The following is a 27,828-nucleotide window of genomic DNA, read 5'->3' as shown; positions in this document are numbered from 1 at the left end:
TCCTGGGCTCAAGCAATCCTCCCACCTCAGCCTTCCAAAGTGTTAGGATTACAGGTGTTGAGTCACCGTGCCTGGCCCCAGGAAACCTTTAAACACAAGATATTATTCCAAAGTATTCGCCTAGAAATTGGAGCTGGAGAAATGACGGCCTCCATTATTTGTTTTGCAAGTAAGGTGTATTTTCATTTTTCTTCGATGGGGACAAAGTGCTGCAGACTCGGCCTCAGTAGACACCACTGTGCAGGTCAACATTCATTTGAACATTGACCCCCGGCAGGAATTCATCTTCACTTGAACCACTGTTCAAGTCAGGGGTTCGGCTGAAACCTCTCAGGATGCACGGCCAGGCAGTTGGGTTGAAGGGGCACTGACGGAAGCCTCCCTTTTTGAACCTGAAAGAGCTCTGGCTCCCCCAGAATCTGTAAACTGCGAGAGACTGAGCATCTGTCTCCATGTGGCATCAGTTTTTTGAGGCTGCTATACAAGAAACGGCCACAAACTGGGTGGTTTACACCAAGGCAGACTGACCATCTGATAGTTCTGGGGGCCAGAAGTCCAGTGGACTAAAATCAAGGTGTCGGCAGGGTTGGTTCCTTCTTGGGGACCTAGGGGAGAATCCATTTCCTGCCTTCTCCGGCTTCTGGAGGCCACCATATTCCCTGGCTCGTGGCCTCCTCTTCCATCTTCAAAGCCAGCAGCCCAGCGTCTTCCAATCCCCTCTCTCTCTGGCCTCTGCTTCCAGCTTCACACTCCTTCTCTGACCTTCACACTTCCACCTTCTTCTTTGAAGGGAGGTTTGTGATGACTAAGAGCCCACTCCCATAATCCAAGACCATACCTCCCCAGCTCAGGGTCCCTCATTTAATCACAACTGCAAACGCCCTTTTGCCACACAAGGTGACATTCACAGGTCCTAGGGATTGGGGCATAGACATCTTTCTGCAGGTGACCTTGATTCGGTGTGCCATAATGCAAATAAATGCAGAGCCTTGAATGCCACAGCAAGCCAAAGACCAGCCCTTCCCCTCCATCTCCCCTCCCCAGAGAGCCAGGGAAGCCGGCTCTCTCTGCTCTCTCACTGCGAGCCAGCGTCTGACTCTCTATCACACCTGTGAGGAATGCAGGTACTTACATCTTCTGAACGGCGTCCTTCAGGTAGGGACAGGGTCTCATCCACTATCTGGGTCGGCTCCGGAAGGCCCTGAGCAGGCTGGTTAGAACCCAGTGGTGAATTTGCACACGGCACGCCGGCACTGGGTGTTGAATTTTCACACGGCTCTCCAACACCAGAGGCTGAATCCGCACACGGCCCCCCCACATCACTGCGGCAAAGCTGCACAAAAACACACACGTGGAGTGAGTCTTCCCTATGTCTCCTCAATTCACCTGCGGTCCTGGGGGGCGGGTGGGGCCCTGTGTAGCCAGGGCTCCCAGCTCCCATCTGCCAATCATTAAATAATTGTCCTAAATGTTTTCTTTCTCAGGACCGTTTGACACTAAGCCTTAAAATTCCCTCCTATGCAATCCAGTACTTAGTAATCCAGTACTTAGTAATCCAGTACTTAGTAATCCAGTACTTAGTAATCCAGTACTTAGCAAAACGCCCAGCAGGAAATATGTGACAAGTCAATGTTTGTGAAGTGAATACAAATAAACGTCCATTGCTAGTGTCACTCGGTGAGAGAAATTTTCAGCAGTCATTAAAAAGCAGCCTAGATCCACCCAAATAAAAAACCATACTAAAAATTAAAATAGGGATTCTTTTCAATTTCCCAGGCAATGCATGTGCTGATAGCAGACTCTGTTGCACTAGCAAATGCTCTAGTTAAAAAAAAAAAAGGCCGGGCTTGGTGGCTCACGCCTGTAATCCCAGCACTTTGGGAGGCTGAGGCGGGTGGATGACTTGAGGTCAGAGCTTCAAGACCAGCCTGGCCAACGTGGCAAAACCTCGTCTCCACTAAAAGCACAAAAATTAGCTGGGCGTGGTGGTAGGCACCTGTAATCCCAGCTCCTTGGGAGGCTGAGGCAGGAGAATTGCTTGAACCCAGAAGGCGGAGGTTGTAGTGAGCCGAGATCACGTCACTGCACTCCAGCCTGGGTAACAGAGTGAGACTCTGTCTCAAAAAACAAACAAACAAACAAAACTCTAGTTTTCTTTACTCTAGTTAAAAAATACTCTGGTACTCTAGCACAAATGCTCTAGTTAAAAAAAAAAAAAAAAAGCTCAAGTTTTTTTTACTTTAGTGAAAAAAGCCATTAGGAATAAGAAGTTTCCTGAGTCCTGATTGCAAGAGGTCTTCTGCAAGGCAGATGCAGCCCACATTCAGCACACTGCAGATACTCCACCATCTAGCACACCTAGGGGCTGTCATTATATTCTTTGCAATCAAATTGGTGTCAATCAAAACTTTACAAAATCCTCTTCAGACACTTCCTCCAACTGCTATCTCAAATGATGGTTTCAAGTGGAAAATGTTGACCCGAATGACGTCGTAATCAGTCATTGTGAACCACTTGTCCATGAGTGTCTCTTACTCTGATGAGGATGGCTAATTTCAATAACCTATTTCTGCACCAGGCCTATACATCAAAACAGGATCTCCAGTCATTAGGCATTCTCTATTTTGAGCTAAAACTTAAAAATTTTTTTAACAGGTGCTTGCTTCTCAGTATTCTTTTCCATGAAATACAGTATTTAGACAAAAAAGGGGCGTTTCAAAAAAAAAACCACGCCAGACCTTGGTGACAAGGACGTTCTCCTCGTCCTCAGCTACGGGTTTTAAGGGAATCCCCCACTTACTGTGTGACCAGGAGACGCGCGTGCTTCCCCCGCTTGGACGCTTTTATAAAGGGGCAGCACGTTGTTCTGGTAGACCGTCCACCAGAGATGAAGGAATGCCGCCTGGTGCTGGCTGCTGGACGCTGAGCCTTGCTCCAACACCGAGCCACTCTGTGGATTGTACTTGTAGTTCCAAGGTTTCATGGACCCCAAAAAGTGGACGACCTTTGCACTGGAACCGAATCTGAGAAGGAAACAGAAGGGATTCTGATTTCCACTCAGATGTGATAAAAGACACCCAGAAAGCATCCACCTACCATGCGGCTCCTCAAAGACAGCCTCTGAAGGACTTGTCCCAATGGGTTTCCATTATTGATTATTATTACTGATGATACTACTACTATCAGCATAGTAACCAATATATAATCAATAATAATACACTACTACTTCCAATGCAGTAATCAATATATGACCCATAATAAGCTTACTACTATCAACATAGTCATCAATATATAATCAATAATAATACACTACTACTATCAATGCATGTAATCAATATATGATCAATAACAATATATTACTATCAATGTAGTAATCGTTATGTAATCAATACTATGCTACTATTATCAACATAGTACTCAATATATAATCAATAATAATCTACCACTATCAATGTAGTAATCAATATATAGTCAACAATATACTAATACTAGCATAGTAATCAATATATAACCAATAGTAACATACTACTACTATCAATTCAGTAATCAATATGTGATCAATAATAACAAAATACTATCACTATAGTAATCAATATATAATCAATAATAATATACTAGTACTATCAATGCAGTAATCAATATCTGAGCAATACTAGCATACCACTACTATCAAGATAGTAATCAATATATCATCAATAATACTACTCCACTGCTATCAGCATAGTAGTAGTAGTTTCATTTGCAGTTATTTTGCATAAAGATATATTTTTTAAATCACAGTTTTTGCAGTGATTTTATTTTCTATATATCAAAAAACATTATCGTAATCCATTGACATTTTTTCCCAAAACGGGAAAAATAAATCCGTTTTGTAAAAACGTGAAGTACAGCAGCCCAAATCATCATATCCTTAAAACGACAGGGGCAAAAAAAAATAGCTTTTACAGTGGCTAATGCAAGCGGCAAGGCAATTGGCTTTTTTTCTCTTTTACAGGATTCTAAATTTTCCCCTTGCCAACTTTTTTGTTGTTCATCATCACCATCCTCCAGGAGCCTTTTTAAACTTTTTTTTCGTGGATCACCTCCTCATGAAATATGAACACAAAAGTCACATGACATATCTATGTTCTGTACATTACATCTGTGATTATACAGTAAAAAATAACAAGATTTCACTCCCAAGAATCAATTTCTCTTCCTTAGGGACACCGTGTCCTCTGTAGAGAATGCAGCCTCTAGAATTATTCATTCCCAAGGTGATTCTCAGATTCTCTATTTTCATTTATAGCCATATCTTCTGGAGCAGTGAATTTCACAGCCTCTGGTCCCCTCACCCTTGACCCTTTTAGGAACCCAAAGAGCTTTGTCCGTGTGGATTCTTTCTTTTTTTTTCCTCCTGAGCTGAGGCTTGCTCTGTCACCCAGGCTGGAGCGCAGTGGCACGATCTCGGCTCACTGCAAACTCCACTTCCCAGGTTCAAGTGAGCCTCCCTCCGCAGCCTCCCGAGTAGCTGAGACTAGCGGTGTGCGACACCACATTCGGCTAATGTTTTGTTTTATTTTTTCGTAGAGACAGGGTTTCGTCATGTTGCGCAGGCTGGTCTCAAACTCCTGAGCTCAAGTGATCCGCCCGCCTCGGCCCCCAAAGGGCTGGAATGACAGGCGTGAGCCACTGTGCCCGGCCATGTCCCTGTGGATTCTCTCTCTCCATATTTAGAATAATCGATATTAAAACTGAGAAATTAGAAAGCGTATTTATCAATCCCTTTAAAAAAAAATCAAACCATTATGCAGTAACATAAATTTCATAATTTTTCATTAAAAAAATTTCTATATTAAAAAAAATCATTGTGAGAAGAGTGCCATCCATTTTCCCAAGAGGCGACAGCTGGTTCTTCCTAGCTCCATCTGTGTTCAGGGTATTACCTTATCACATGCCATGTAGTGTCTGTAAACTCTCAGCATAGACGCATGAGAAAATGGCGGCAAAAAGGGAAAAAAATCACATCTTCAAATTCTTTTTTTAAAGTAGTTATGACTTTGAAGACACTTGAAAGAGTTGTGGGGTCAGGGTTCCTTGGGCCACACTTTGGGGATCATCGTCGTAGAGCCTTGGCTAGCTATCATTTACAGCAACAAGCAAGCAGGAAACGAGATGTGTGTGTGTGTTTCTGTGTGTGTATATACATATATAAAGACGTATATAGATAGATCTATGTATTAATATATAGATGTCTAGATCTACATAGATGGATAGATGCCTATATAGATAGAGATCTAGATCTAGATACATAGATCTATATAGAGAGAGATCTAGATCTAGATACATAGAGAGATATATAGATCCATGTATATACATAGGTATCTAGATAGATCTAGATAGATATACAGATATAGATATATAGATCTATGTATATAGATAGATATCTGGATCTAGATAGATAGATATAGATAGATATCTATATGGATGAAGATCTAAATCTAGATGGATATCTAGATACATAGATATCTAGTTCTAGATAGATAGATATAGGTATCTATATAGTGATGTAGATCTAGATAGATAGATAGATAGATGTTTATAGATAGATATCCAGATCTATCTGAATAGATACATATGATAGATGATAGATTAGACAGATAGATAGATATCTAGGTCTAGATAGATAGATAAATATCTACATAGATATAGAGATTAGATAGATCAATGTATATAGATATCTAGATCTAGATCTAGATACATATATAGATATAGATATATAGATCTATGGATACAGATAGATATCCAGATCTAAATAGATAGATATGGATAGATAGATAGATAGATAGATAGACAGATGTCTAGGCCTATATAGATAGATAACTATATAGACAGATATATATCTATATAGATAGACATAGAGATCTAGATACACAGACACATAGACATAGGTATCTATCTATACAGATAAATAGATATTTAGATCTACCTAGATAGAGGTGATAGATAGATAGATGATAGATAGATAGATAGATAGATAGATAGATAGATAGATAGATAGATAGATGATAGATAGATAGAGTTTTTAAATATGCCGACAGCTGGTATGTCTTCCAGGAGGGAAGGTGGATCGGTAGTGGCAGATCTGGCAGGATTCGCCAGGGTGGAGAACTTACTGCTTGAAGGCAGGGCTGTAAGTGTACATCGTGTTACTACTCAAGTTATAGATGAACGGCAGGTGCTTGTGGATGTCTGTGGTCGACCAGTTCCTGAAGAAACTATTCAGTAAGCCTTGGTCTGCCCCTACATAATGAGCAAACACAAAAGCAGGTTAGCAAAGTATGGCTTGGTTCACTCCAAGAACGCGAGATGTGCCTGAAGCTCTCAACATAAACACTTGCCTTCAGGGTTGCTAATTCCATTTCTTCTGTCTGCCAGCTGCACACATTCTCTTGGTTCTCAGAAAAGACTGATAACCCAAGCCATTGATAAAAATAAGTGCATATTCCCTCCAAAATTCTCCACCAGGAGTCCCCAGAATGAATGCTAAAATTGCATATGGAGTCCAAAGCACTCCACTGGTCCCCTAATGAATTCTCCCTGGTAGTGACAATGCTTTTCCCATCATTTTTGCCAGTTTCATTAACTTCCCCTTTACCTAGAGGCAATTCTTCACTGCTCCAGTATTTTCTTTTACTTTACAAAAATTCCAGCACATTTCCTCTCTACTGACGCCCATTTCAACAAATACTCGGCTTCAGGTTGCCTCCTTTTAATTCTCCCTATATTCTACCACGGGTCAAGCAACTACACACTGTGCATGTTTTTATAAATAAAGTTTTATTGGAACACAGCCATGCTCTTTTCTTTTTCTCTGAGACAGGGTCTCACTCTGTCACCCTGACTGGAGTGCAGTGGTGCAATCATAGCTCACTGCAGGCTTGAGCTCCTGAGCTCAGCTGCTGCTCCCAACTCAGCCTCCCAGGGCTTGGGGACTACAGGTGCCAGCATCACATCCAGCTTATTTTTGTATTTTTTGTAGAGATGGGGTCTTGCCACGTTGCCTAGGCTGGTCTTGAACTCCTGGTCTCAAGCCATCTGCCCACCCCGGTCTTGAACTCCACGCCTCAAGCAATCTGTCCGCCCTGGCCTCCCAAAGTGCTGGGATTACAGGCATGAGGCACCACGGCCAGCCCATGTTCAATGCCAAGTACAGTCATGCAACACATAAAAGTGCTTCAGTCAAAGACAGACCATACATATGACGGTGGTCCCAGAAGATTTTATACTGTATTTTCACTGGACCTTTGTGATGTTTAGATATGTTTAGAACACAGATACCTCCCATTATGTTACAGTTGCCTACAACATTCAGTGCAGTCCCATGCTATATGGGTTTGTAGCCTAGAAGGAATAGGCTGTACCCTCCAGCCTAGGTATACAGTAGGCTACATCATCCAGGTGTGTGTAGATACACTCTGGGACGTTCATACAATGACAAAATCACTTAACAACACATTTCTCAGACCGCATCCCTGTCGCTGAGCGAGGTGTGACTGTATGGTCAACGGCTGACTTCGTGTTACATCTGCAGAGTTGAGTGTGTGCAACAGAGACCACAAGGCGTGCAACTCTGCAAATGTTACTATCCAGCCCTTTAGAGAACGATTTGCTCACCTATCTCATATGACTGGATTGTCGAACCGTTCTTTCTACTCAGCAAGGATATTTCCAATGGTTCTCTCAACTGCATATTTCCTTATGAGCATCCTGATCTCTTCCTACACCCCTGACTGGCCATATTCTTCAATTCCCACCTCAGTTTTCAAGTGGCCATTCCCAGATATGGGGAAACGGGGTGAGGCTGCGATGCGGGTCCAGGCAGCAGTCCCGTTCTCTTCCCTAAGCGTCCGGGCTGCCCTGACTTACCATCAAAGCTGCCGTGTTCCATGGCGTGCTGCAGCAGGAGTTTATGCGTGTGGAGAGAAGGCTGGAAGACAAACACCCCGCTATTGAAGCAATCTGGCCATCCGGGGTCCGGGGCCGCAGAAAACTCTCCCCTGTCGAACAGCTCATCGACATTGGACAGCACCTGGTGAAGCAAAACACGCAGAACCCGCCGCAATGCTTCTTTTACCAATGCTTCTGTTTTTGAGACAGAGTCTTGCTCTGTCACCCAGGCTGGAGTGCAGTGGTTCAGTCTCGGCTCACTGCGGCCTCCGCCTCCCGGGCTCAAGCGATCCCCCCACCTCAGCCTCTTGAGTAGCTGGGATCACAGGCACCTGTTACCATGCCTGGCTAATTTTTGTATTTTTAGTAAAAACGGTTTCACCATGTTGGCCAGGCTGGTCTCGAACTCCTGGCCTCAAGTGATCCACCCATCTCAGGCTCCCAAAGTGCTGAGATTACAGGCATGAGCCACTGTGCCCAGCCACAAGTTTTTTCCCTCATGATTCTATTTTGTGTGTGTAAAATACTGCGGTTATAATTCATTCCTGGGGTAGGAACATGTCTTCCAATCCCCCGTTCTCTTCAGCAGGGTCTAGCACAGTGCTCGGGGGTATGTTATGTCTGATTATAACAGACTGAACATCTGTGTTAGAAATAGAAATGCACATGACCTCACAGGAATCTACCAGTAAGAGGTGACAGCCCGGCCAGCATGGCGAAACCCAGTCTGTACAGAAATACAAAAATTAACCGGGCATGAAGGCAGGTGCCTGTAATCGCAGCCACTCGGGAGGCTGAGGTGGGAGAATCACTTGAACTCAGGAGGCGGAGGTTGCAGTGAGCCGAGATCGTGCCATTGCACTCCAGCTTGGGTGACAGAGCGACTGTGTCACACACACACAAAAGTTGACAGCCTGCTTAAGGCTAGAGATGTGGTCTTGGAGGGTGTCCTATCAAGCAGAGTCTTCACTCACCAGAGTGTCCGCATCCAGGAAGACACACTTGCTGTAGTGAGTGAGAGTCCAACAGTGAAGCTTGGTGAGGGTGAGCCCGAGCTCAGGTCTCTTCAGAAAGGCCAGGTGGATGTAGTCGGCACTATCGATTAGATTCACTTCAATGACTTCATCGAACACCTTCGAGAGGATGACCCTGGAACAGACATGTGCCAAATAGTGGGACAGCGGGTGAATATTCAGCATAGAACTACCTCCTCCTTCAAGAGGGTGCTGTTTTGCTGCTCACAAACGTGGAATGCAAAGAGAATCCCCACAGCCCTCACTGCGGTCTCCATGTTCAGAGCACATTTCCACGGATGGCTTAGAGCTGTGCACACCGTCCACTTGTGCCCAAAAGCCTCTGCATGCTTGAATGCAAATGCCAATGGTGTGAAACCCCACTGTACCGGTAGAATTAATATATTACTTTAGTAATGTACCTGAGCTAAATGACGGAAGCTTTAGAGGTGCATAGAAACCACCACAATTTGTATGACATTTTGAAGTGAATTAAGTATCTTTGAACATGCTTCTTTGATAGCCATTGTTATATTTTTCAATCAACACAAAGCACAATGATTACTCTAAGTTCAATATTTTCATATTCATATATTTAAAGTCATGCAAGGCCTGGCGCGGTGGCTTATGCCTGCAATCCCAGCACTTTGGGAAGCCGAGGCAGCCGGATCACTTGAGGTCAGGAGTTCAAGATCAGCCTGGCCAGCATGGTGAAACCCCTTCTCTACTAAAAATACAAAAATTAGCCAGGTGTGGTGGCACCTGTAGTCCCAGCTACTCAGGAGGCCGAAGCAGGAGAATTGCTTGAACCCGGGAGGCGGAGATTGCACTGACCTGAGATCGCACCACTGCACTCCAACCTGGGTGACAGAGCGAGACTCTATCTCAAAACAAACAAACAAAAAAACAAAAACAAACAAACAAAAAACTTAAATTAGCCAGGCGTGGTGGTGGGCACCTGTAATTCCTGCTACTCAAGAGGCTGAGGCAGGAGAATCGCTTGAACCCAGGAGGCAGAGGTTGCAGTGAGCCGAGATGGCACCACTGCCCTCCAGCCTGGGCGACAGAGTGGGACTCTGTCTCAAAAAACAAACAAAAAAATAAAGTCATGCAAGCTGCAACTTCCCTGTCAAAATTACTGGCTGCCAAATTTATACCTGTTTCTTCAGCTGTACCTTTTGATATTTAGAATTTTTAAATTTCTGTGAAGTAGATTTTGTAGAATGTAATGTGTTCACTGCCTTTGTGAAGCGATATATAATTGCATAATTTCTGTGTGTAAACTGAATGCTTGGGCTTTCAATCTAGTATTCATATATAGTAATAAATATTAATATTATGAAAAAGAAATGCATGCATACTTGAAAAATGTGACAAATTGAACAGAACTGTCTTAAGATGCATGCACTTGGGCCATCTCTTAGGAAGACAGTTTCCCTCTGTAAGCTGCAGAGGCAGAGAAATGTAAATGCTGAGCTGGTAGAAACTAACAGATGTCCATAACAATCTCTATCAATTTTTACTTTCTGTATTCAAAGCTTACATTGTTAGTTGCGTACAAGTTTGAGACTCGAAGCTTGAAAGACTGTCCATTTTATCAACGTGAAATTTGCTCTGTTCCATTTATTTATTTATTTTTGCTTAAATCCCACTTCATCATAGTCTGGAACATATTGGGATGACAGAAAAATTAAGCAAGTGCTAGAAAAGGATGGGGGCATATTGAAAGAATACAGGGGGCCAGCTAGGGGAAGCACCCAATTGCCAAAGCTGAAATAATGTAATCAATAACAAAAAACAACAAGCCCAAAATATGAAATAAATATTCATGAGCCTACACTAATATAAGTTTTCTTTTTGATACAGGGTCTCACTCTGTCACCCAGTCTAGAGTTCAGTGGTGCAATCATAGCTCATTGCAGCCTCAAACTCCTGGGCTCAAGTGGTCCGCCTGCCTCAGCCTCCCAAGTAACTGGGACTACAAGTGCACGCCACCATGCCCGGCTAATTTTTTGTATTTTTTGGTAGAAATGGGGTTTCACAATGTTTATGAAGCTTGTCTCGAACTTCTGGGCTCAAGCAATCTGCCTGCCTCAGTCTCACAAAGTGCTGGGATTACAGGCATGAGCCACCACGCCTGACCTAATATAACTATTGAATAAACAAATATGTGAGAAAGAAAGGGCAGGTTTAATTTAGAAGATAATTCCAAGTAATTGAAATAGAAGGAATGAGGGAAGTAGAAAACCACGATTAGGCAAACACTATAGTAACAACTGTTGCAGACAAGACTCACTGATTTTTAGAGAAGAAACAGGCTGTTTGTATAATGTCTATGCCAAGATATTTTCCATTACTAAAAGAAAAACATAATAATTTCACAGTGGAGAATTCCGACACCACTTAATCCAGGTGATGAAATTTAACATCACCAGGACAGGACATACAGACATCATGCACTCCATAACATGACACACTGAAAACTTACATCAATTCTGATGATTTTTTTGCCAAAAATGCATAACCTCAGTCTAATCATGAGAAAACACTGGACAAAACCAAACTGAAGGCTGGGCACAGGGGCTCAAGCCTGTAATTCCAGCACTTTGGGAGGCTGAGGCGGGCGGATCACCTGACATCAGGAGTTCAAGACCAGCCTGGCCAACAAGGTGAAACCCCGTCTCTACTAAAAATACAAAAACTAGCCAGGTGCGGTGGCGGGAAACTAATCCCAGCTACTCTGGAGGCTGAGGCATGAGAATTGCTTGAACCTGGGAGGCAGAGGTTGCAATGAGCTGAGATCGCGCCACTGCACTCCAGCCTGGGCGACAGAGCGAGGCTCTGTCTCAAAACAAAAACAACAACAACAACAACAACAAACAACTGAAAAGCAATCTATAAAACAATTGACCATTACTTAGATTGGATAGTGGAACAGAATCATATCACATGCATCCATTTATTTTCAACATTTTGTTTGTTTTTAATTAAGCTGCCTCCTACACTACTGTATGTCTGGATTTTATGTTTATTTTCCCATTCAGAAAGCCTATCTTTTTTTAAAGGAATTTTAATCCATCCATGTTTATTATGATCACGGTTATATTTGGATTGAGTCCTGCAGTTTCACTTTATATTATTTTCCCTTTTTTACATATATCAGATTTTCTATTTCTTCAGTTTTCACTCGCGTCCGTGTGAAGAGACCACCAAACAGGCTTTGTGTGAGCAACAAGGCTGTTTATTTCACCTGGGTGCAGGCGGGCTGAGTCCGAAAAGAGAGTCAGCAAAGGGAGATAGGGGTGGGGCCGTTTTATAAGATTTGGGTAGGTCAAGGAAAATTACAGTCAAAGGGGGTTGTTCTCTGGAGGGCAGAAGTGGGGGTCAAAAGGTGCTCAGTAGGGGAGCTTCTGAGCCAGGATGAGCCAGGAGAAGAAATTTCACAAGATAATGTCATTAGTTAAGGCAGGAACAGGCCATTTTCACTTCTTTTGTGGTGGAATGTCATCAGTTAAGGCAGGAACTGGCCATCTGGATGTGTACATGCAGGTCACAGGGGATATGACGGCTTAGCTTGGGCTCAGAGGCCTGACATCAGTGTAATTCTTTCCCACCCACCTCTGATTGCATGAATCAGGTTTTCTTCAATCCACGCATTTCCCATTAAGGCTCTGAAACTTGTACACATCTTTTCTAGTTTTCTGGTGGTAACCACCTTTCAACTGTCAGCACACGTATTTAAGCTTATATTTTCTATCAAATATAAAGATAATCACTACCTATGTCTTCTTCCCAGACGAAACAAAAACATGAACATATGCTCATTCTCTCTTCTTCTCTGCTCTTTCAATTACCTCCCATGTGAAATGTTAATTCCAGATTATTTTCACAACTGTGCACTAACACATTCAGACTTTGTTTTATACATTTATTTATTCAGCACTGCTTCCTGTGTGCTCTCTTCTATTTATTATTATCATTATCATTATTATTATCATTATTATTATTATTATTATTTTGAGACAGGGTCTTGCTCTGTCACCCAGGCTGGAGTGCAGTGGTGTAATCATAGCTCACTGCAGCTTCAATGTCCTAGGCTCCAGTGATCCTCCCGCCTCAGCCTCCTGAGTAACTGGGACTACAGGTATGTGCCACTGCACTCAGCAATTTTTAAAAATTTTTTAGTAGAGATGAGACCCCACTATGTTGTCCAGGCTGGTCTTGAACTCCTGGACTCAAGCGATCCTCCCACTTCAGCCTCCCAAAATGCTGTGGTTACAGGCATGAGCCACTGCGCTTGGCTACTCTCGCCTTTCTTGGATTACATTCCATTTTGCGGGAGTCAATCAACTAACTTTTTCCTCAAAGGTCTTTGAGGGATAACATTTTTAACGTTTGCAAATTTGAAAAGTCTTTGTTTTGCTTTCAAATTACGGTACTAAAGCTGAATACAGAACTTTCATTTCAAAGTTATCTTGCACCAGAATTTTGAGACATCAATTGTCACAACCAGATTGATACAGAAAGGCATTTAGGATTTTTCTTCATTTTTGCTGCTCTGAAATTTTACCACTTGGTGTCTACATTTGAGCTTTCTTCATCCACTCTGCTCAATATCTGGAACACTTTCAATCTAAACTTTTTCTCAGAGCTGAAATATAATAGGAGTTACTTCTTTCTTTCTTTCTTTTTCTTTCTCTCCTATTTGACAGATATTGAAGCTCTCGGACCTTTTCTGTCTCTTAGCATTTCTCTTGGACTCGACATTTATTTGTAAGATTTCACTGCTCTGTATTTAAGGTAACTATTTCTCTGAAAAAGTACCCTTCCTTCAGCAAATCTCCCTCTGCTTTTGGCCCAGTTATTTATGGAATTTATGGCATCTTCACAGTTGCGTAAAGATCCGGGCTGGGGGGAGGGCAAGAGAAACAGCACTCCACCTCACTACAAATGGCACTGCCATTTATGTCCTTACATCTTTTTGTTCAGCTCTGCTCATTTCCCTAAAATAAACTCCTGGAAGCAGAATTATGTTTCATGAATACAATTAGTTTAAAGCAGGTTTCCCTGCAAGATCACTCCATAACACGCTTGTACCACACAGCCTGGGGGAGGGGCGATCTCCCACCACCCACACCCCTGGTCATTTACGGTCATTGCTCACTGCTCGTCTTCCACTGCCCTGACCACCACAGAGCGCCATCCCTCAATTCTCCCCATGACTACGAAACATATAATAAAAGGTCCCACAAAACCTCAACCCAACTTGCAACACTGAACCTTCCCACGATTTCTGCCATGTTGTTTCTGAATATTTTAAAGTTCCTCTTGAGTAAACCTTAAGTCTACTTTGACACAGGCAGGAATAAGTAATAATCACATGATGGAAAATGCAGTATCCATCCCCTCAAGCATTTATCCTTTGTGTTACAAGCAACTCAATTACACTCTTTAACAGCATTTTTCTACCCCCTCGCCCCCGCCGGCTTTTAAAATAAAACAGGGAGCCTGCTGGATGTGCTATGTGTACCTTTCCACTCACTGGTGCATTTTTGGACCTTAATATAGTCAGGCTTTTTTTTTCCCTTCTTTTTTGACAGAGTCTCGCTCTGTCACCAGGCTGGAGGGCAGTGGCGCGATCTGGGCTCACTGCAACCTCTGCCTCCCAGGTTCAAGCGATTCTCCTCCCTCAGCCTCCCAAGTAGCTGGAATTACAGGCGCCACCACGCCTGGTTAATGTTTTTTGTATTTTTAGTAAAGACGGGGTTTCACCATGTTGGTCAGGCTGGTCTCGAACTCCTGACCTCAAGTGATCCACCCACCTCAGTCTCCCAAAGTGCTGGGATTACAGTCGTGAGGCACCACACCCAGCCAGTTGCTCGTGTTTAATACCTATTTTTGTATTTGTCTGTCTATCTTTGCTTCTGGCGTGCTAGAGACGAGCCCGTGCAAACCCCTAAAGTGTTTTCAGAGTTCTTTGTATGTGATGGACAATAAGAACCTCTCCATTATAATATTTTAAATGTGGCCCTCAGTTTGTTTTATCTTTAACACATAATATCTCTGACACACAGCAGTTCTGGTGTCTCTTCCATCTTGTTTAATTTACAACAGCATTTCCAGCTTTCAGATGAACAAAACATCCACCTTCATCAATATGTGGAGATATTTTTAGTTGTCACAACTGCCAACTCCTGCCGGCATCTGGTGGGCGGAGCCCAGGGACGCTGCTCAACACCCTGCAGTACACAGGACACCCCACCACATGGAATCCTCCAGTCCCAGATAGCAGCAGTGCTGAGAAACTTTCATCTACTTTCTTCTAAGATTTCTCTATGTTTTAAATGTTTACCTCTATATTTATAATCTATGTGGATTTTTATTTATTTATTTATTTATTTTGACAGAGTCCTGCTCTGTCACCCAGGCTGGAGCACAGTGGTGCCATCTCGGCTCATTGCAACCTTAACCTCCCGGGCTCAAGTGATTCTCCTGCCTCAGCCTCACCGAGTAGCTGGGATTACAGGTGCCTGTCACCACACCCAGCTAATTTTTTTTTTTTTTCTTTTAGTAGAGACAGGGTTCACCATGTTGGCCAGGCTGGTCTCGAACTCCTGACCTCAAGTGATCCACCTGCTTCAGCCTCCCAAAGTGTTGGGATTACAGGCATGAGCCACCGTAGCCAGTCTGGAATTCTTTTTGTTATATGTTTAGTTTTTATTTTAAAAGGATCTTATCATTGACTTTCTCTAACATATTAATGTGATGAATGACATTAATAGGTTTTAAAATAATAACCTATCTTTGGTTTCTTAGGGTAAGCACTATTTATTTCTTTACTACAGGGCTAGAGTTGCCTTATTAACATCCTGTATTTGAGGGCTTTCTCAATCCAAATGTAAACACAATCAAACCTGTAAATCAAGTTTGGGTGTCAAGATTATAACAGTTTCTTAAAACAAGTGAACATATTCATCTTTTGCTAGGCTCTGTGACAGTTTATGCAGCAGGGAAGTTAATTCATCATGAGCAATTTAACAGAACTTCCCTTAAAATTGCCCAAAACAGGGACTTTCTACAAGATAAGCCTTTGGTAACATTTTCAGTTTTTCTCATAGTTATTGTCAAACAAAAGGTTTCTATTTCTTCTGATGACAACAACCAACATCTCACCGATTTCCCCAGAAGGATCAAGCGCTTCTTCAATACTCCCAGTGTCACTACTGTAAAGGGTTCTATATAGTATTCGCTTTGAAAACCGCCTCCAAATGACTTCTTTCTAATTTCAATTTTGTACATTTATGTTTTCTCGAATAAAAGATTCAATTTTATTTGTTATTTTTATTTTTAGAGAGAGGAGCTCACTCTGTTGCCCAGTCTGGAGTGCAGTGGTGTGATCATAACTCACTACAGCCTCGAACCTCTGGGCTCAAACAATCCTCCCATCTCAGCCTCCTGAGTAGCTGGGACTACAGGTGCGCACCACCACACCTGGCTAACTCTTTTTATTTTTTGTAGAGATAGGGTCTTGCTATGTCACCCAGGCTGTCTTGTCAAACTCCTGGCCTCATGCAATCCTCCCACCTTGGCCTCCCTGAAGATTTGTTAATCTAATCCTTGAATTTGTTTCTTGTTCCCAATTATTAGTTTTGTCATTTTATCTTTATGAATTTTTTACTGCTGTTTGCTTTTTTAATATTATTATTTTAAAAATATTTGGGGCTGGGCACGGTGAGTCACACCTGTAATCCCGGCACTTTGGGAGGCCGAGGCGGGCAGATCACTTGAGGTCAGGCGTTCGAGACCAGCCTGGGCAAAGTGGTGAAACCTTGTCTTTACTAAAATACAAAAATTAGCTGGGCGTGATGTTGGATGCCTGTAATTCCAGCTACTCGGAAGGCTGAGGCAGGAGAATCACTGGAACCCAGGAGATGGAGGTTGCACTGAGCCAAGATCGTGCCATTGCACTCCAGCTTGGATGACAGAGTGAGACTCTGTCTCAAAAAAAAAAATATATATATATATATGTGTATATATATGTGTGCGTGTATATATATGTATATATATACATATATGTATATTTTTTAAATTTAAATCAGTGAAGAAATTATCCAAGTCAAATATATATATGAAATATATATATTTGAAATTATCCAGTTCAAATATATGTGTGTATATATATATTTTAAATTTAAATCAGTGAAATTAACCAGTTCAAATATATATATTTTATATGTATATACATATACATTTGAACATATATATACACATACACATGTATAAATATATATACATACACATGTATAAATATATATACATACACATGCATAAATAAATATACATACACATGCATAAATAAATATACATACACATGCATAAATAAATATATGTACATACACATGCATAAATAAATGTATGTACATACACATGCATATATAAATGTATGTACATACACATGTGTATATAAATATATGTACATACACATGTGTATATATACACATGTGTATATAAATATGCATACACATGTGTATATAAATATACATTTGAACATATATAATACATGTATATAAAAATATATACATGCATGTATATAAAATAATAGTTGAACATATATACATACATGTATACATACATGTATATAAATATAAACACATACATGTGTATATACACATACATGTACATATAAATATATACACATACATGGATATATACACATACGTATATATAAATATATACACATACATGTATATATATGCATACGTGTACATATACACATACGTGTGCGTATACACATATATATGCATGCGTGTGCGTATACACATATATACGCGTGTGTGCGTATACACATATATACGCATGCGTGTGTGTATATACATATATATATTTGAACTGGATAATTTCTTCACTGATTTAAATTTTCTGTCTTGTACCACTGTAGTTGCTGTCTTTGCTTTGTATAGGTAGCACTCATATTGCAGTGATTTTCTGAAATAGTACATAATTCAAGCTCTCATTTGTACCCGGATTGAGTTATTTCGTTTAAAACTTCCAGTTTAAAACGTCTGAGGACACACTGGTTGGTTTTTTATTTGTTCTCTTTTTAGTTTAGCTATTAATGTCTGGATTTATTATTTCATTGTCAAAGAATATGACATTCAATTCCTGCTACATCTACCATATTAAATGCCTCCTCGTCCCATTCGTATAAAATCAATTTTTCTAAGTGGTCCATGGTTGATGAAAGAAAAAGATTATTGCTTACATAATGTATGACATTTAAGAGAAGCCTTATGCTTTATTCATTAGACGCATTTATTTAAGTATTTGCTTTATTTGAGAATTAAAGACAAAGAGAATTATAAAAGGAAATTATAAGAAAAGACTCCTTGGCTGGATGCCATGGTTCATGCCTATAATCCCAGCACTTTGGGAGGCCAACCTGGGTGGACTGAGTGAGTCCAGGAGTTCAAGATCAGCCTAGGCAACGTGGCGAAACCCTGTCTCTACCAAAAATACAAAAAATAAAAATAAAAATAGCCGAGCATGGGGGCACATACTTGTGGTCCCAGCTACTTAGAAGGCTGAGGAGGGAAGATCGCTTGAGCCCGGGAGGGAGAGGTTGCGGTGAGCCAAGATGGTACCACCGCACTCCAGCCTGGGCAACAGAGCGAGACCCTGTCTCAAAAAACAAACAAACAAAAAAGAATTGAATTTTCAGTTTCCATGGTTGGGAGAATGAACTGTAACCAAACCCAGTATTGTTTTTTAAAGTATTGTGAAGCCGATCACACGCCTATATTTTCACATGATTCGAAGGTTCCTTACAAACGTCAGATGCCCATCATGACTGCCGGCCATCCAGGCCTATGAAGAAGGGCGGTCAGTCGTCAGAATAACTCCTAGGACCTCTTAGGGGAGAGGTGACCCTCCTTCTATAGGACCCAGCTGGGCACAAGCCGCATCTCTGAGCCTTACCTGAGCAGGCTGGACACCTGAGGAGTGATCAACACCACCAGCTTCCTCGTCAGCCTGTGTCTCCTCAGTGACTGCCCCAGGACCAGGGCGCCCTGACAGTAGATGTCATTGGTGGCCAGTGTGACAAAAGCCTGATCAGTCACTGTGAAAATCAACAGAAACACCAGAGTTACACTCCTGAGGGACAGCAGGGGTGACGGGGCCATAGTCACCTCCTCTCCTCTCCCAAGATTCATGGCTTGGGCCAGACGTGATGGTTCACACCTGTCATTCCAGCACTTTGGGAGGCTGAGGTGGGTGAATTGCTTGACCTCAGGGGTTCGAGACCAGCCTGGGCAACATGGTGAAACTCTGTCTCTACGAAAAATACAAAAATTAGCTGGGCGTGGTGGCAGGCCTGCAGTTACAGCTACTCGGGGAGGCTGAGGTGGGAGGATACTTGAGCCTGGGAGTTTGAGGCTGCAGTGAGCCGTGATTGCACCACTGTACTCCAGCCTGGGTGACAGAGTGAGACCCTGTCTCAAAAAAAAAAAAAAAATCATGACTTGCAGTGAATATTCAGTATTCTAATTCGCATACATGCTTCCTTTCATTCTAAACAACACAAAACACAGGAGGAGTATGAAGGAACCTTAAACAAGGGACAAAGTCAACCCAACTGCTATGCCCATTTCCTGATGCTCCAATGCCATGGAAACTCATAGCTACTATCCCTTATTTTATGTTGTGTTTGACTCTTGAAAACTCACCCAAAGTGTTTAGATCTTAGGTGAAAACAAAAGGCAAAAAGTGGAAGTGATGGCTTGATGACCTGAGTTACAGCAAAGATGTAACCCAACTCACTCAAAAGAACTGTGCTTTGGGCTAGGTGCAGTGGCTCATGCCTGTAATCCCAGTGCTAGGGTCGAAGAAGGGGGATCATTTGAGCCCAGGAGTTTGAAACCAGCCTGGGAAGCACAGCAAGACCTCATCTGTACTGGAAAAAAAAAAAATTAGCCAGGCGAGGTGGTGCATGCCCGTAGTCCTAGCTACTTGAGAGACTGAGGCAGGAGGATCGCTTGAGCACAGGAGGTCAAGGCTGCAAAGAGCCATGATCACACCACTGAACTCCAGCCTGGGCAACAGAGTGAGTCCCTGTCTCTGAAAAAAAGAAAAAAGAAAGAAAGGAAAGAAAAGAATCGTGCTCCATAAAGAAGCAGCCAAACATGTTATTTAAATTCTGGACAGACCATTTCTTACAAAGACTTCAAGTTCAACTCAGGGATGTATGAGGTGGTAGAGACAACATAAGGAAAAGTATATTGTTTCATTAGGTAGAATGGATTCAGTTTCCTAATGCCTCAGTATGAGAGGAAGGAACTCTCACAGCAGATATAATTTACAGCAGTTTTAATTCTCTGTGCACAAGACTGATGTGAACTTTGGTAATGACTTTTAAACCACTTGATTCTTGGGCACCCAAGCCCCTGTTGCCAGGAGAAAGACAACAGTCAGGAGGGCAGCCAGCAACGCCGAGAAGTCCCATGCAGTGTGCAGCCCAGTGTACTGTCTATGGAAATTAAAATGCTCAGCATGTAGGTGACCACAGTGCCTTTCCCGGAAGCAGCACTCCAAGCAAAGTCAACCCACAATTCGCACTAAATATAACAAACACAAGCGTCCCAGACGTGTGGTACAGGGCTGCCTCCTTGACCTTTACATTCCAATGGGGTAAATTCCAAAATGTGCCTGTTACAGCTGCTCCTGTAGACTCCTCCTCCCCACCCTTGAACGAAGAAAGAACGAGAATTCCTGACATCTCCATTGGGAGTGAGAATTACAGACAGCAAACTTTACAACTTAATTCTGTAGAACAAAAGATACCTTTCATCAGTCCATATCTATCCATCTATCCATCATCCATCCATCCATCCATCCGTCCATCCATCCATTCATCTATTTATCTATCATCTATCTATCCATCCATCCATCTATCATCTATCATTGGATAATATCTATATTATCCATCTACCTATCTATCATCTATCTATCCATCCATTCATCCATCTACCTATCTATGATCTACCAATTCTCTGCACATCTATTATTTATTATCTATCTTACTATCATCTATCTCTATCTATCCATCTGTCCATCCATCTATCTGTCATATATCCATCCATCCATTGTCTATCTATCTATCCCTATCTATCTATCATCTATACATCCATCCATCATCTATCTATCCATTTATTCATCCATCCATCCATCATCTACCAATTCTCTGTACATCTATTATCTATCTTACTATAATCTATCTATCTTTATCATCTATCCATCCTTCTATCTATCTATCTATATCATCTATTCATCTATCTATCATATATCTATCTATCCATCCATCCATCATCTATCCATCTACCTATCATCTATCTATCCATCCATCTATCCACCTATCATCTACCAATCCTTTTCACATCTATTATTTATTATCTATCTTACTATCATGTATCTCTATTATCTATCTAGCTATCTAATCCATGTATCTCTATCATCTATTTATCATATATCATCTATATCTATTTATCTATCATCTATATATCATCTATCATCCATCTATCTCCATCATCTCTCTACCTATCATCTTTCTATTAGCCATCCATCTATCTATACCTACCATCTACCTATCATATATGTGTCCTCTATGTATCTACTTATTTATATCTATCAATCTTTCAATCATCTACCTGTCTACCTACAGTCTATAGATTATAAATGATCTCTACCACCATTATCTATAATCTATCTATAGTTTTCTTAGTTACTAGCTTTAAAATGATAATAATGGTGATTACTACTTCTTTAGACATTTCCAAAGGCCTGAGCTCTGATCAAAATTACTTCCCAAGAACAGGCGTAGCTGTCATGGACCCATTCAGCTGTCTGTAAGGCTCTTTTGTCTCTAAGCAGAGGACAGAGTTGGGAGAGGAAGCAGGCATTCGGGACTGGCATCTGCAAAGCCCAGAGCTGGCCAAGGTAAAGGTACTGTGTGGGCTTCACCCACAGACCTCGAAAATCACACAATGCCCAAAACAGAGCCAGAGATCCAATCCCCTACCCCGTCCTCACCAGGGTTTCTCTGACCCATATCTTGAAAGAGTGTGGAAGCAGAAAGAATTACCAAGTAGAACCCCCAGTGCTGAGCCCTAAGTGTGAACATATTTCTAAGCAGCATAATGGGTATCCCCACACCTAAACATACGACCTGCTTAGAGCTTCACCTTTCCATGCAAACTCTCAAAAAATTAACGGGAAATTAACATAACATAAAACAAACCATTTTAAAGTGCACAAGTGACTCGCATTTAGTCCATGCGCAATGTTGTGCAACCACTAACTCCAGGCAATCCGAGGACATTCTCACCACTCCAAAAGGAGGCCCTGTACCCATTACGCAGTCACTCCCCATTCTGGCAACCATGAGTCCACTTTCTGTCTCTACATTCCTATTTTGGATATTTCCTATAAATGGAATCAAACACTATGTAGCCTTTTGAAAATGGAATAATTTCATATTTCCTTTTTATTTATCACAGTAAATTTCACATGACATAAAATTCGCCATTGTAAAGAACACAATTCATCACAATGTTGTACATCCACCACCTCTATCTAATCCTGGGACATTTCATCACCCTAAAAAGAGACCCTGCACTCATTAAGGAGTATCTCCCCTTTCTCCCTTCCCTAGCTTGTGACAACCACCAATCACTTTTTATCTCTGTGGATTTGCCTGTTCTGCATATTTCATGTAAATGGAATTAAGCGTCATATGGCCTTTTGTGTCCGACTTCTTTCCATCAGCATGATGTTTTCAAGGTCCATCCATTTTCATCAATTCAATCACGTAATTAAAAGTGTAAACCAGGAATCTTCCAAGCAAAGATGGTGGATGTGGAGCTCCTAGTTTCTCTTTCCTTCTTTCTGAGATAAAAGGAGAACAAACTAAAAAGTGTGCTAAGGAAGGCAAGTGTGAACCCCAAGCCAACAAAGAGGCAGGAGAAAACCGTCAGCCAATAAGAGAAACTGGAGAAGTTACTGAAATTCTGCAGAATTCTCAGAGGCCAAATATACCCATCACCAGGGGCAAAATCAGATGATAGGATCTACTCTAAAGGAAACAAAAAGCCCAAGAAAAAAATAATTACCATCACACAGAAGTGGAATTCCCAACCTATAGCATAAGCTTGACAAATTCAGACGAGTCGGCAAGTGGGTACAGCTCAACCGACATTCCTCATTTTTATACATGTACATATAAACCATTACCAGATATTTGAAAAACACCTTCACCACAAAAGAGAAAACTGAAAAGTTATGGAGTGGAATGGGAAGAACCCCAGAAATACCAGACATTTCATGGAATAGAAGTTCAAGGAACAGACAGGCAGACATAAAAATTCTGACTGCACCAATTAGTATTCTTTCAAAAGATCAGGGGGAGAGGGATACATCTATAAACCAAGAATCAAATGCTATAGAAAAGATCACTCCAAGGATAAGAAATAGTTATTAGAAGTTAAAAATATGATTTGCTGAAATGAAAACGAAATAACAGAAGGTTTGGAAAACATCATTGAGGAAATCTCTCAGAAAGTAGAATAAAGGGACAAATGGAAAATTTCAGAAAGCTAGAAGCCTACAGGAGTGATTCAGAAGGTTCACCAACATGAGTTTCAGAATAAGAGAATAGAAAAAAAAATAGAGAGAAGAAAAGTTTTCAAAGAAATTAAACAGGAAATGTTCTCAACAGCAGAAAGTCAGTCTTTAGATTTAAAAAGCCCAGAGAGTATGCAACAAAAGAGAAAGAAAAAGAAAAAAGAAAGAAAGAGAGAGAGGAAGGGAGGGAAGGAGGAAGGGAGGGGAGGGGAGGGGAGAGGAGAGGAGGGGAGAGAGAGAAAGAAAGAAAGAAAATCAGCAGTCCTTTTCCTGACAATATGTTCCTGGAATTTAAAAACACCAAGGCTAAGGAGAACATTGTGAAAATGCCAAGAAAATGAAAGTAAAATAAAAATACAGGTCAATCCTATTAAGGATGAGACTGAGACTTCTTATCATGAATAGTGGACACTAAAACAAACCACCATATCTAAACTCTGAGTGCAATGGTCCTCAACCTAAAATTGTATACCCAGACCAAATAGCTAAATTTCTATACCCAGGCCAATTAGCACATCTGCTGCACATTTATCTACCACGTACCATTTCTCAGGCAGTTACTTCGGTATGTGTTTCATACTGAGAATGGACTTGTATTCATTTAATTTAAATTTTTTTTTTTTTTTTTTTTTTTGCACATGCCTGTAGTCCCAGCTACTTGGGAAGCTGAGATGGCAGGCTTGTTTGACCCAGAAGTTGGAGGCTGCAGTGAGATATAATTGTGCCACTGCACTCCAGCTTGGGTTACAGAGCAGAGCCCTGTCTTTAAAAAGAAAATGTGCGTGTGTGTGTGTGTGTGTGTGTGTGTGTGTGTATTTAATTGCAAAGCAGATGGCAAAGTAAAAAGTAAGGTAAATCAAATCATATATATTATGAAAAGAATCACCAGCAAAGTAATGTCAAACTGAAAACAAAGTGCCATTTACAATTTTTAGCCTTTCATTGGCAATATTAAGATTTCTTTGTGATCTCCAATGTATAGATTATTGAAATCTGAGGAACCATGTTTAAGGACCCTGTGAGTTAAAGAATAGAAAGGAAAAGGAGTGCATCCTTTAGGAACTACGATGACAAAGGTAAGAGAACTCCCGAGGAGGGGCGTTGTTTTGAGATTTCCTCCTGAGCTGACTGTTCTGTCCACCTTCGAGATGCTCAGAGGGATTGGCTCCCCTCTGAACTTCACCACTGAATCTGAGAATGAGGGCTAAATCACACTCCAAAGGCAATGCTTTGGGATTTTCCTCCAGAAACAGATGACTGAGGTTAGACCTTACTATTTAGATGCTTGGTCCTGCAAGAGCAAGCTTTGCAGAATATTTAGCGTGCCAACTCCTATACCCCAGTAAGGAAGAGTCCACTGTTTCCAACCCCACTTACTGACCTGCACTCTTAAGGAGCAGAGAAGAAGAACAGAGAATGTATAAAATGAAACTTGGCATCATCTGACCTGGGTCATGAGCTCCACCGTGTAGATTCAGATCCCTATTACCCACCTCCTAGGTCTCCCCAAGAGTCCCAGAAGCCTCGTCTGTGCAGAGCATTTATGACATGAATTCTGGGGTAAGGAGAAGTCCACTTGCCTCCAATCCCACATTCTACTCTTGCATAACTAACCTGAGATCTTAACCGAGAGGCACAACAGAAAATGTTGGGGTTGTTCATTACGTTGTGGTGGTGGTGGTTTTTGAGAGAAGGTCTCCATCTGTTGCTCAGGCTGGAACGCAGTGATATGATTTCAGCTCACTGCAGCCTCGACTTCCTGAGAGCAAGCAATCCTCCCACCTCAGCCTCCTGAGTAGCTGGGACTGCAAGTGCACACCACTACATCCAGCTATTTTTTATATTTTTGGTAGAGACAGGTTATGTTGCCCAAGCTGGTCTCGAACTCCTGGGCTCAGGCGATCTACCCGCCTCAGCCTCCCAAAGTGCTGGGACTACAGGTGTCCTTCTGTGCCTGGCTTTTTTTTTTTTTTTTTGACAGGGTCTTGCTCTGTCTGCCACCAGGGCTGGAGTGCAGCAGCAGCATCACAGCTCACTGAAGCCCGGAACTCCTGGGCTCAAGCTATCCTCCTGCCTTGGCCTCCTGAGTAGCTGGGACTACAGATGCTCACCACCACACCTGGCTAATTTATTTTTAACTTTTCTGTAGAGATGGGGTCTCTTGCTCTGTCACCCAGGCTGGTCTCAAACTCCTGGCCTCAAGCAATCCTCCCATCCTGGCCTCCCAAAGTGCTAGGATTACAGGTGTGAGCCAGCCACCGCACCAGACTAGAAAACATTTAAAATGGGTCTCTGCATCAACCACCCTGAGCCACAGCTTCCCTCCTTTGCATTCTCTGCTCCACCCTGTAGATTCTGGTCCCTGTTATCTGTCTCCTCAGTCCTTAAAAACCACATTTTCTCCCCCAACACACAGTGAAAGCCATCAGCTGCCCTGAAAGCCAACCCAACGCCAGTGGTTTTCTCATTGCCTGCAAATGTAAGCTGGGTCCAGGCTGCTGGTCATCTCATCCCCCACACTCAGTCCCCACGTCCAGCTCAACCCCTCTGGGTCTTCAAGCACATCCTATGATGTGTGCTACTACCATGGGGCTACTACCACTCCCTTAACTCACCTGGAACTCACTCTCCTCCCGGCACATGGTGGCCATGGAAAAAACCACCCATCCCTCAGAGATCTTCCTGCAAACCCTGCTCCCCAAGACGACCCTTCTCATCACAGTCCCTCACCTCCTATGACACAGGACCCTTCATCTCTTGTGCCATCTTATCTGCTGTGCTCATTTTGCTTACTGGTGGGCTCATCGCTGACTCCTTTCCCTAGCAAACCCATGAATGAGCTTCCTGGGGCTGCTGCGAGAAAGTACCACACGCTGGGAGACTTAAACAACACACATTTACTCTCTTGCAGTTCTGAAGGCCAGGATTCCAAAACCAAACTCTAGAGAAGGGTCCTTCCTGCCTCTTCCAGCTCCTGGTGGCTCCAGATGTCCCTGGGCTTGTGGCCACATTACTCCAATCTCTGCCTCCAACTCCACATGGCCTCCTCTGTGTCTGTGTCTCTTCTTCTATCTCTTAGAAGGACACCTGCCATTGGATTTAGGGCCCACCCAAATATTCCAGGATAATCTTATCTTGAGATGCTTAACTAATTACATCTGCAAAGACCCTATTTCCCAATAAGGTCTGTAAACCTAAACTAAAATTCTAGGCCTCGCAACTACCTAATTGGCCAAGGGCATTCCAAAGTTAACCTGAAAAACGAGTTCAGGCCATAATGAGGAGAGGGTCAGACATGCCTCATCGTACCCTCCTCCATTTTGGAATTCAGGAAAAGCTGACCACCATAAACATCCACACAGACCTCAAGTCTGATGAGAAACCTTTACAATCTATTCTCTCTGAAGCCTGCTACCTGGAAGCTTCATCTGCGTGATAAAACCTTGGTCTCTACAAACTCTTATCATAACCCAGACATTCTCTTCTATTGATAATAACTCTTTTGACTAATCAGAACATTTAAAAATCTACCTATGACCTGGCACCACCCCCCGCAACCCCCTTGCTTCAAGTAGTCTCACCCTTTCAGATCAAAGCAATGTGTATCTTACATGTATTGACTGATGTCTCATGTCTCTGAAATGTGTAAAAGCAAGCTGTACCCCGACCACCTTTGGCCCATGTTGTCGGGACCTCCTGAGGCTGTGTCACGGGCATGTCCTTAACCTTGGCGAAATAAACTTTCTAAGTGGATTGAGACCTGTCTCAGATACTTTTGGGTTCACAGGTCCCATTCACAGTTTCTGGGGGGACATGAGTTTTATGGGGGACACTGCTTATCCCAGTCCACAGTGCTATGCCATAAGCTGCACACATAAGGGCATCTGCTTAGAGAAAGAGTGAAGGATTGAAGCTGGAGGCAGAAGACAAAGAAGGTGAAGGGGCAGAAGATGTCTGTGTGGGCCTAATGACGTGCTCTCAGTGCATTACACGTTCACTGTGGGTTCACGTCCCAGGCAATTCCCAGGCACGAGAATCTGCTAGGTGCTGGGCCCAGCAGCTGACAAGGTACAAGCTCTGTCCTCAGACACCTACAGCTCCATGAGAAACATTAGCCCTAAGAAATGGGTGTTTCGATACTGCAAGGCAAGTCCTATGGCTGGCAGCAGTTTTTGAAAGGGCACCATCCAAGCTCAGGGATAAATGGCCAGGA

General features: G+C 42.3%; 1 protein-coding gene across 12 annotated transcripts in view; it reads right to left on the bottom strand.

Moving 5' to 3' along the window:
• The window catches only part of GYG2 (glycogenin 2), a 53,477-nt gene that overhangs the window by 19,790 nt on the left and 5,859 nt on the right, over positions 1-27,828 (bottom strand). For 9 of the 12 annotated variants that reach the window (XM_063601826.1, XM_063601827.1, XM_063601828.1 and 6 more), the window contains exons 3-8: positions 18,918-19,059; positions 8,904-9,078; positions 7,909-8,071; positions 6,156-6,282; positions 2,801-3,023; positions 1,133-1,333 (exon numbers count right to left, since the gene is read on the bottom strand). In XM_063601826.1, the coding sequence (XP_063457896.1) occupies positions 1,133-1,333; positions 2,801-3,023; positions 6,156-6,282; positions 7,909-8,071; positions 8,904-9,078; positions 18,918-19,059 (1,031 nt within the window). The remainder of the gene's footprint in view (positions 1-1,132; positions 1,334-2,800; positions 3,024-6,155; positions 6,283-7,908; positions 8,072-8,903; positions 9,079-18,917; positions 19,060-27,828) is intronic. The other 3 variants (XM_014343374.4, XM_014343375.4, XM_014343376.3) reach the window with 1 other exon arrangement.

This window comes from Pan paniscus, chromosome X (assembly GCF_029289425.2).
Source record: "Pan paniscus chromosome X, NHGRI_mPanPan1-v2.0_pri, whole genome shotgun sequence".
In the NCBI taxonomy this organism is placed as follows: domain Eukaryota; kingdom Metazoa; phylum Chordata; class Mammalia; order Primates; family Hominidae; genus Pan; species Pan paniscus.
Note: the sequence above shows the minus strand (reverse complement) of the source record. Positions and strands in the feature narration are given on the sequence as shown.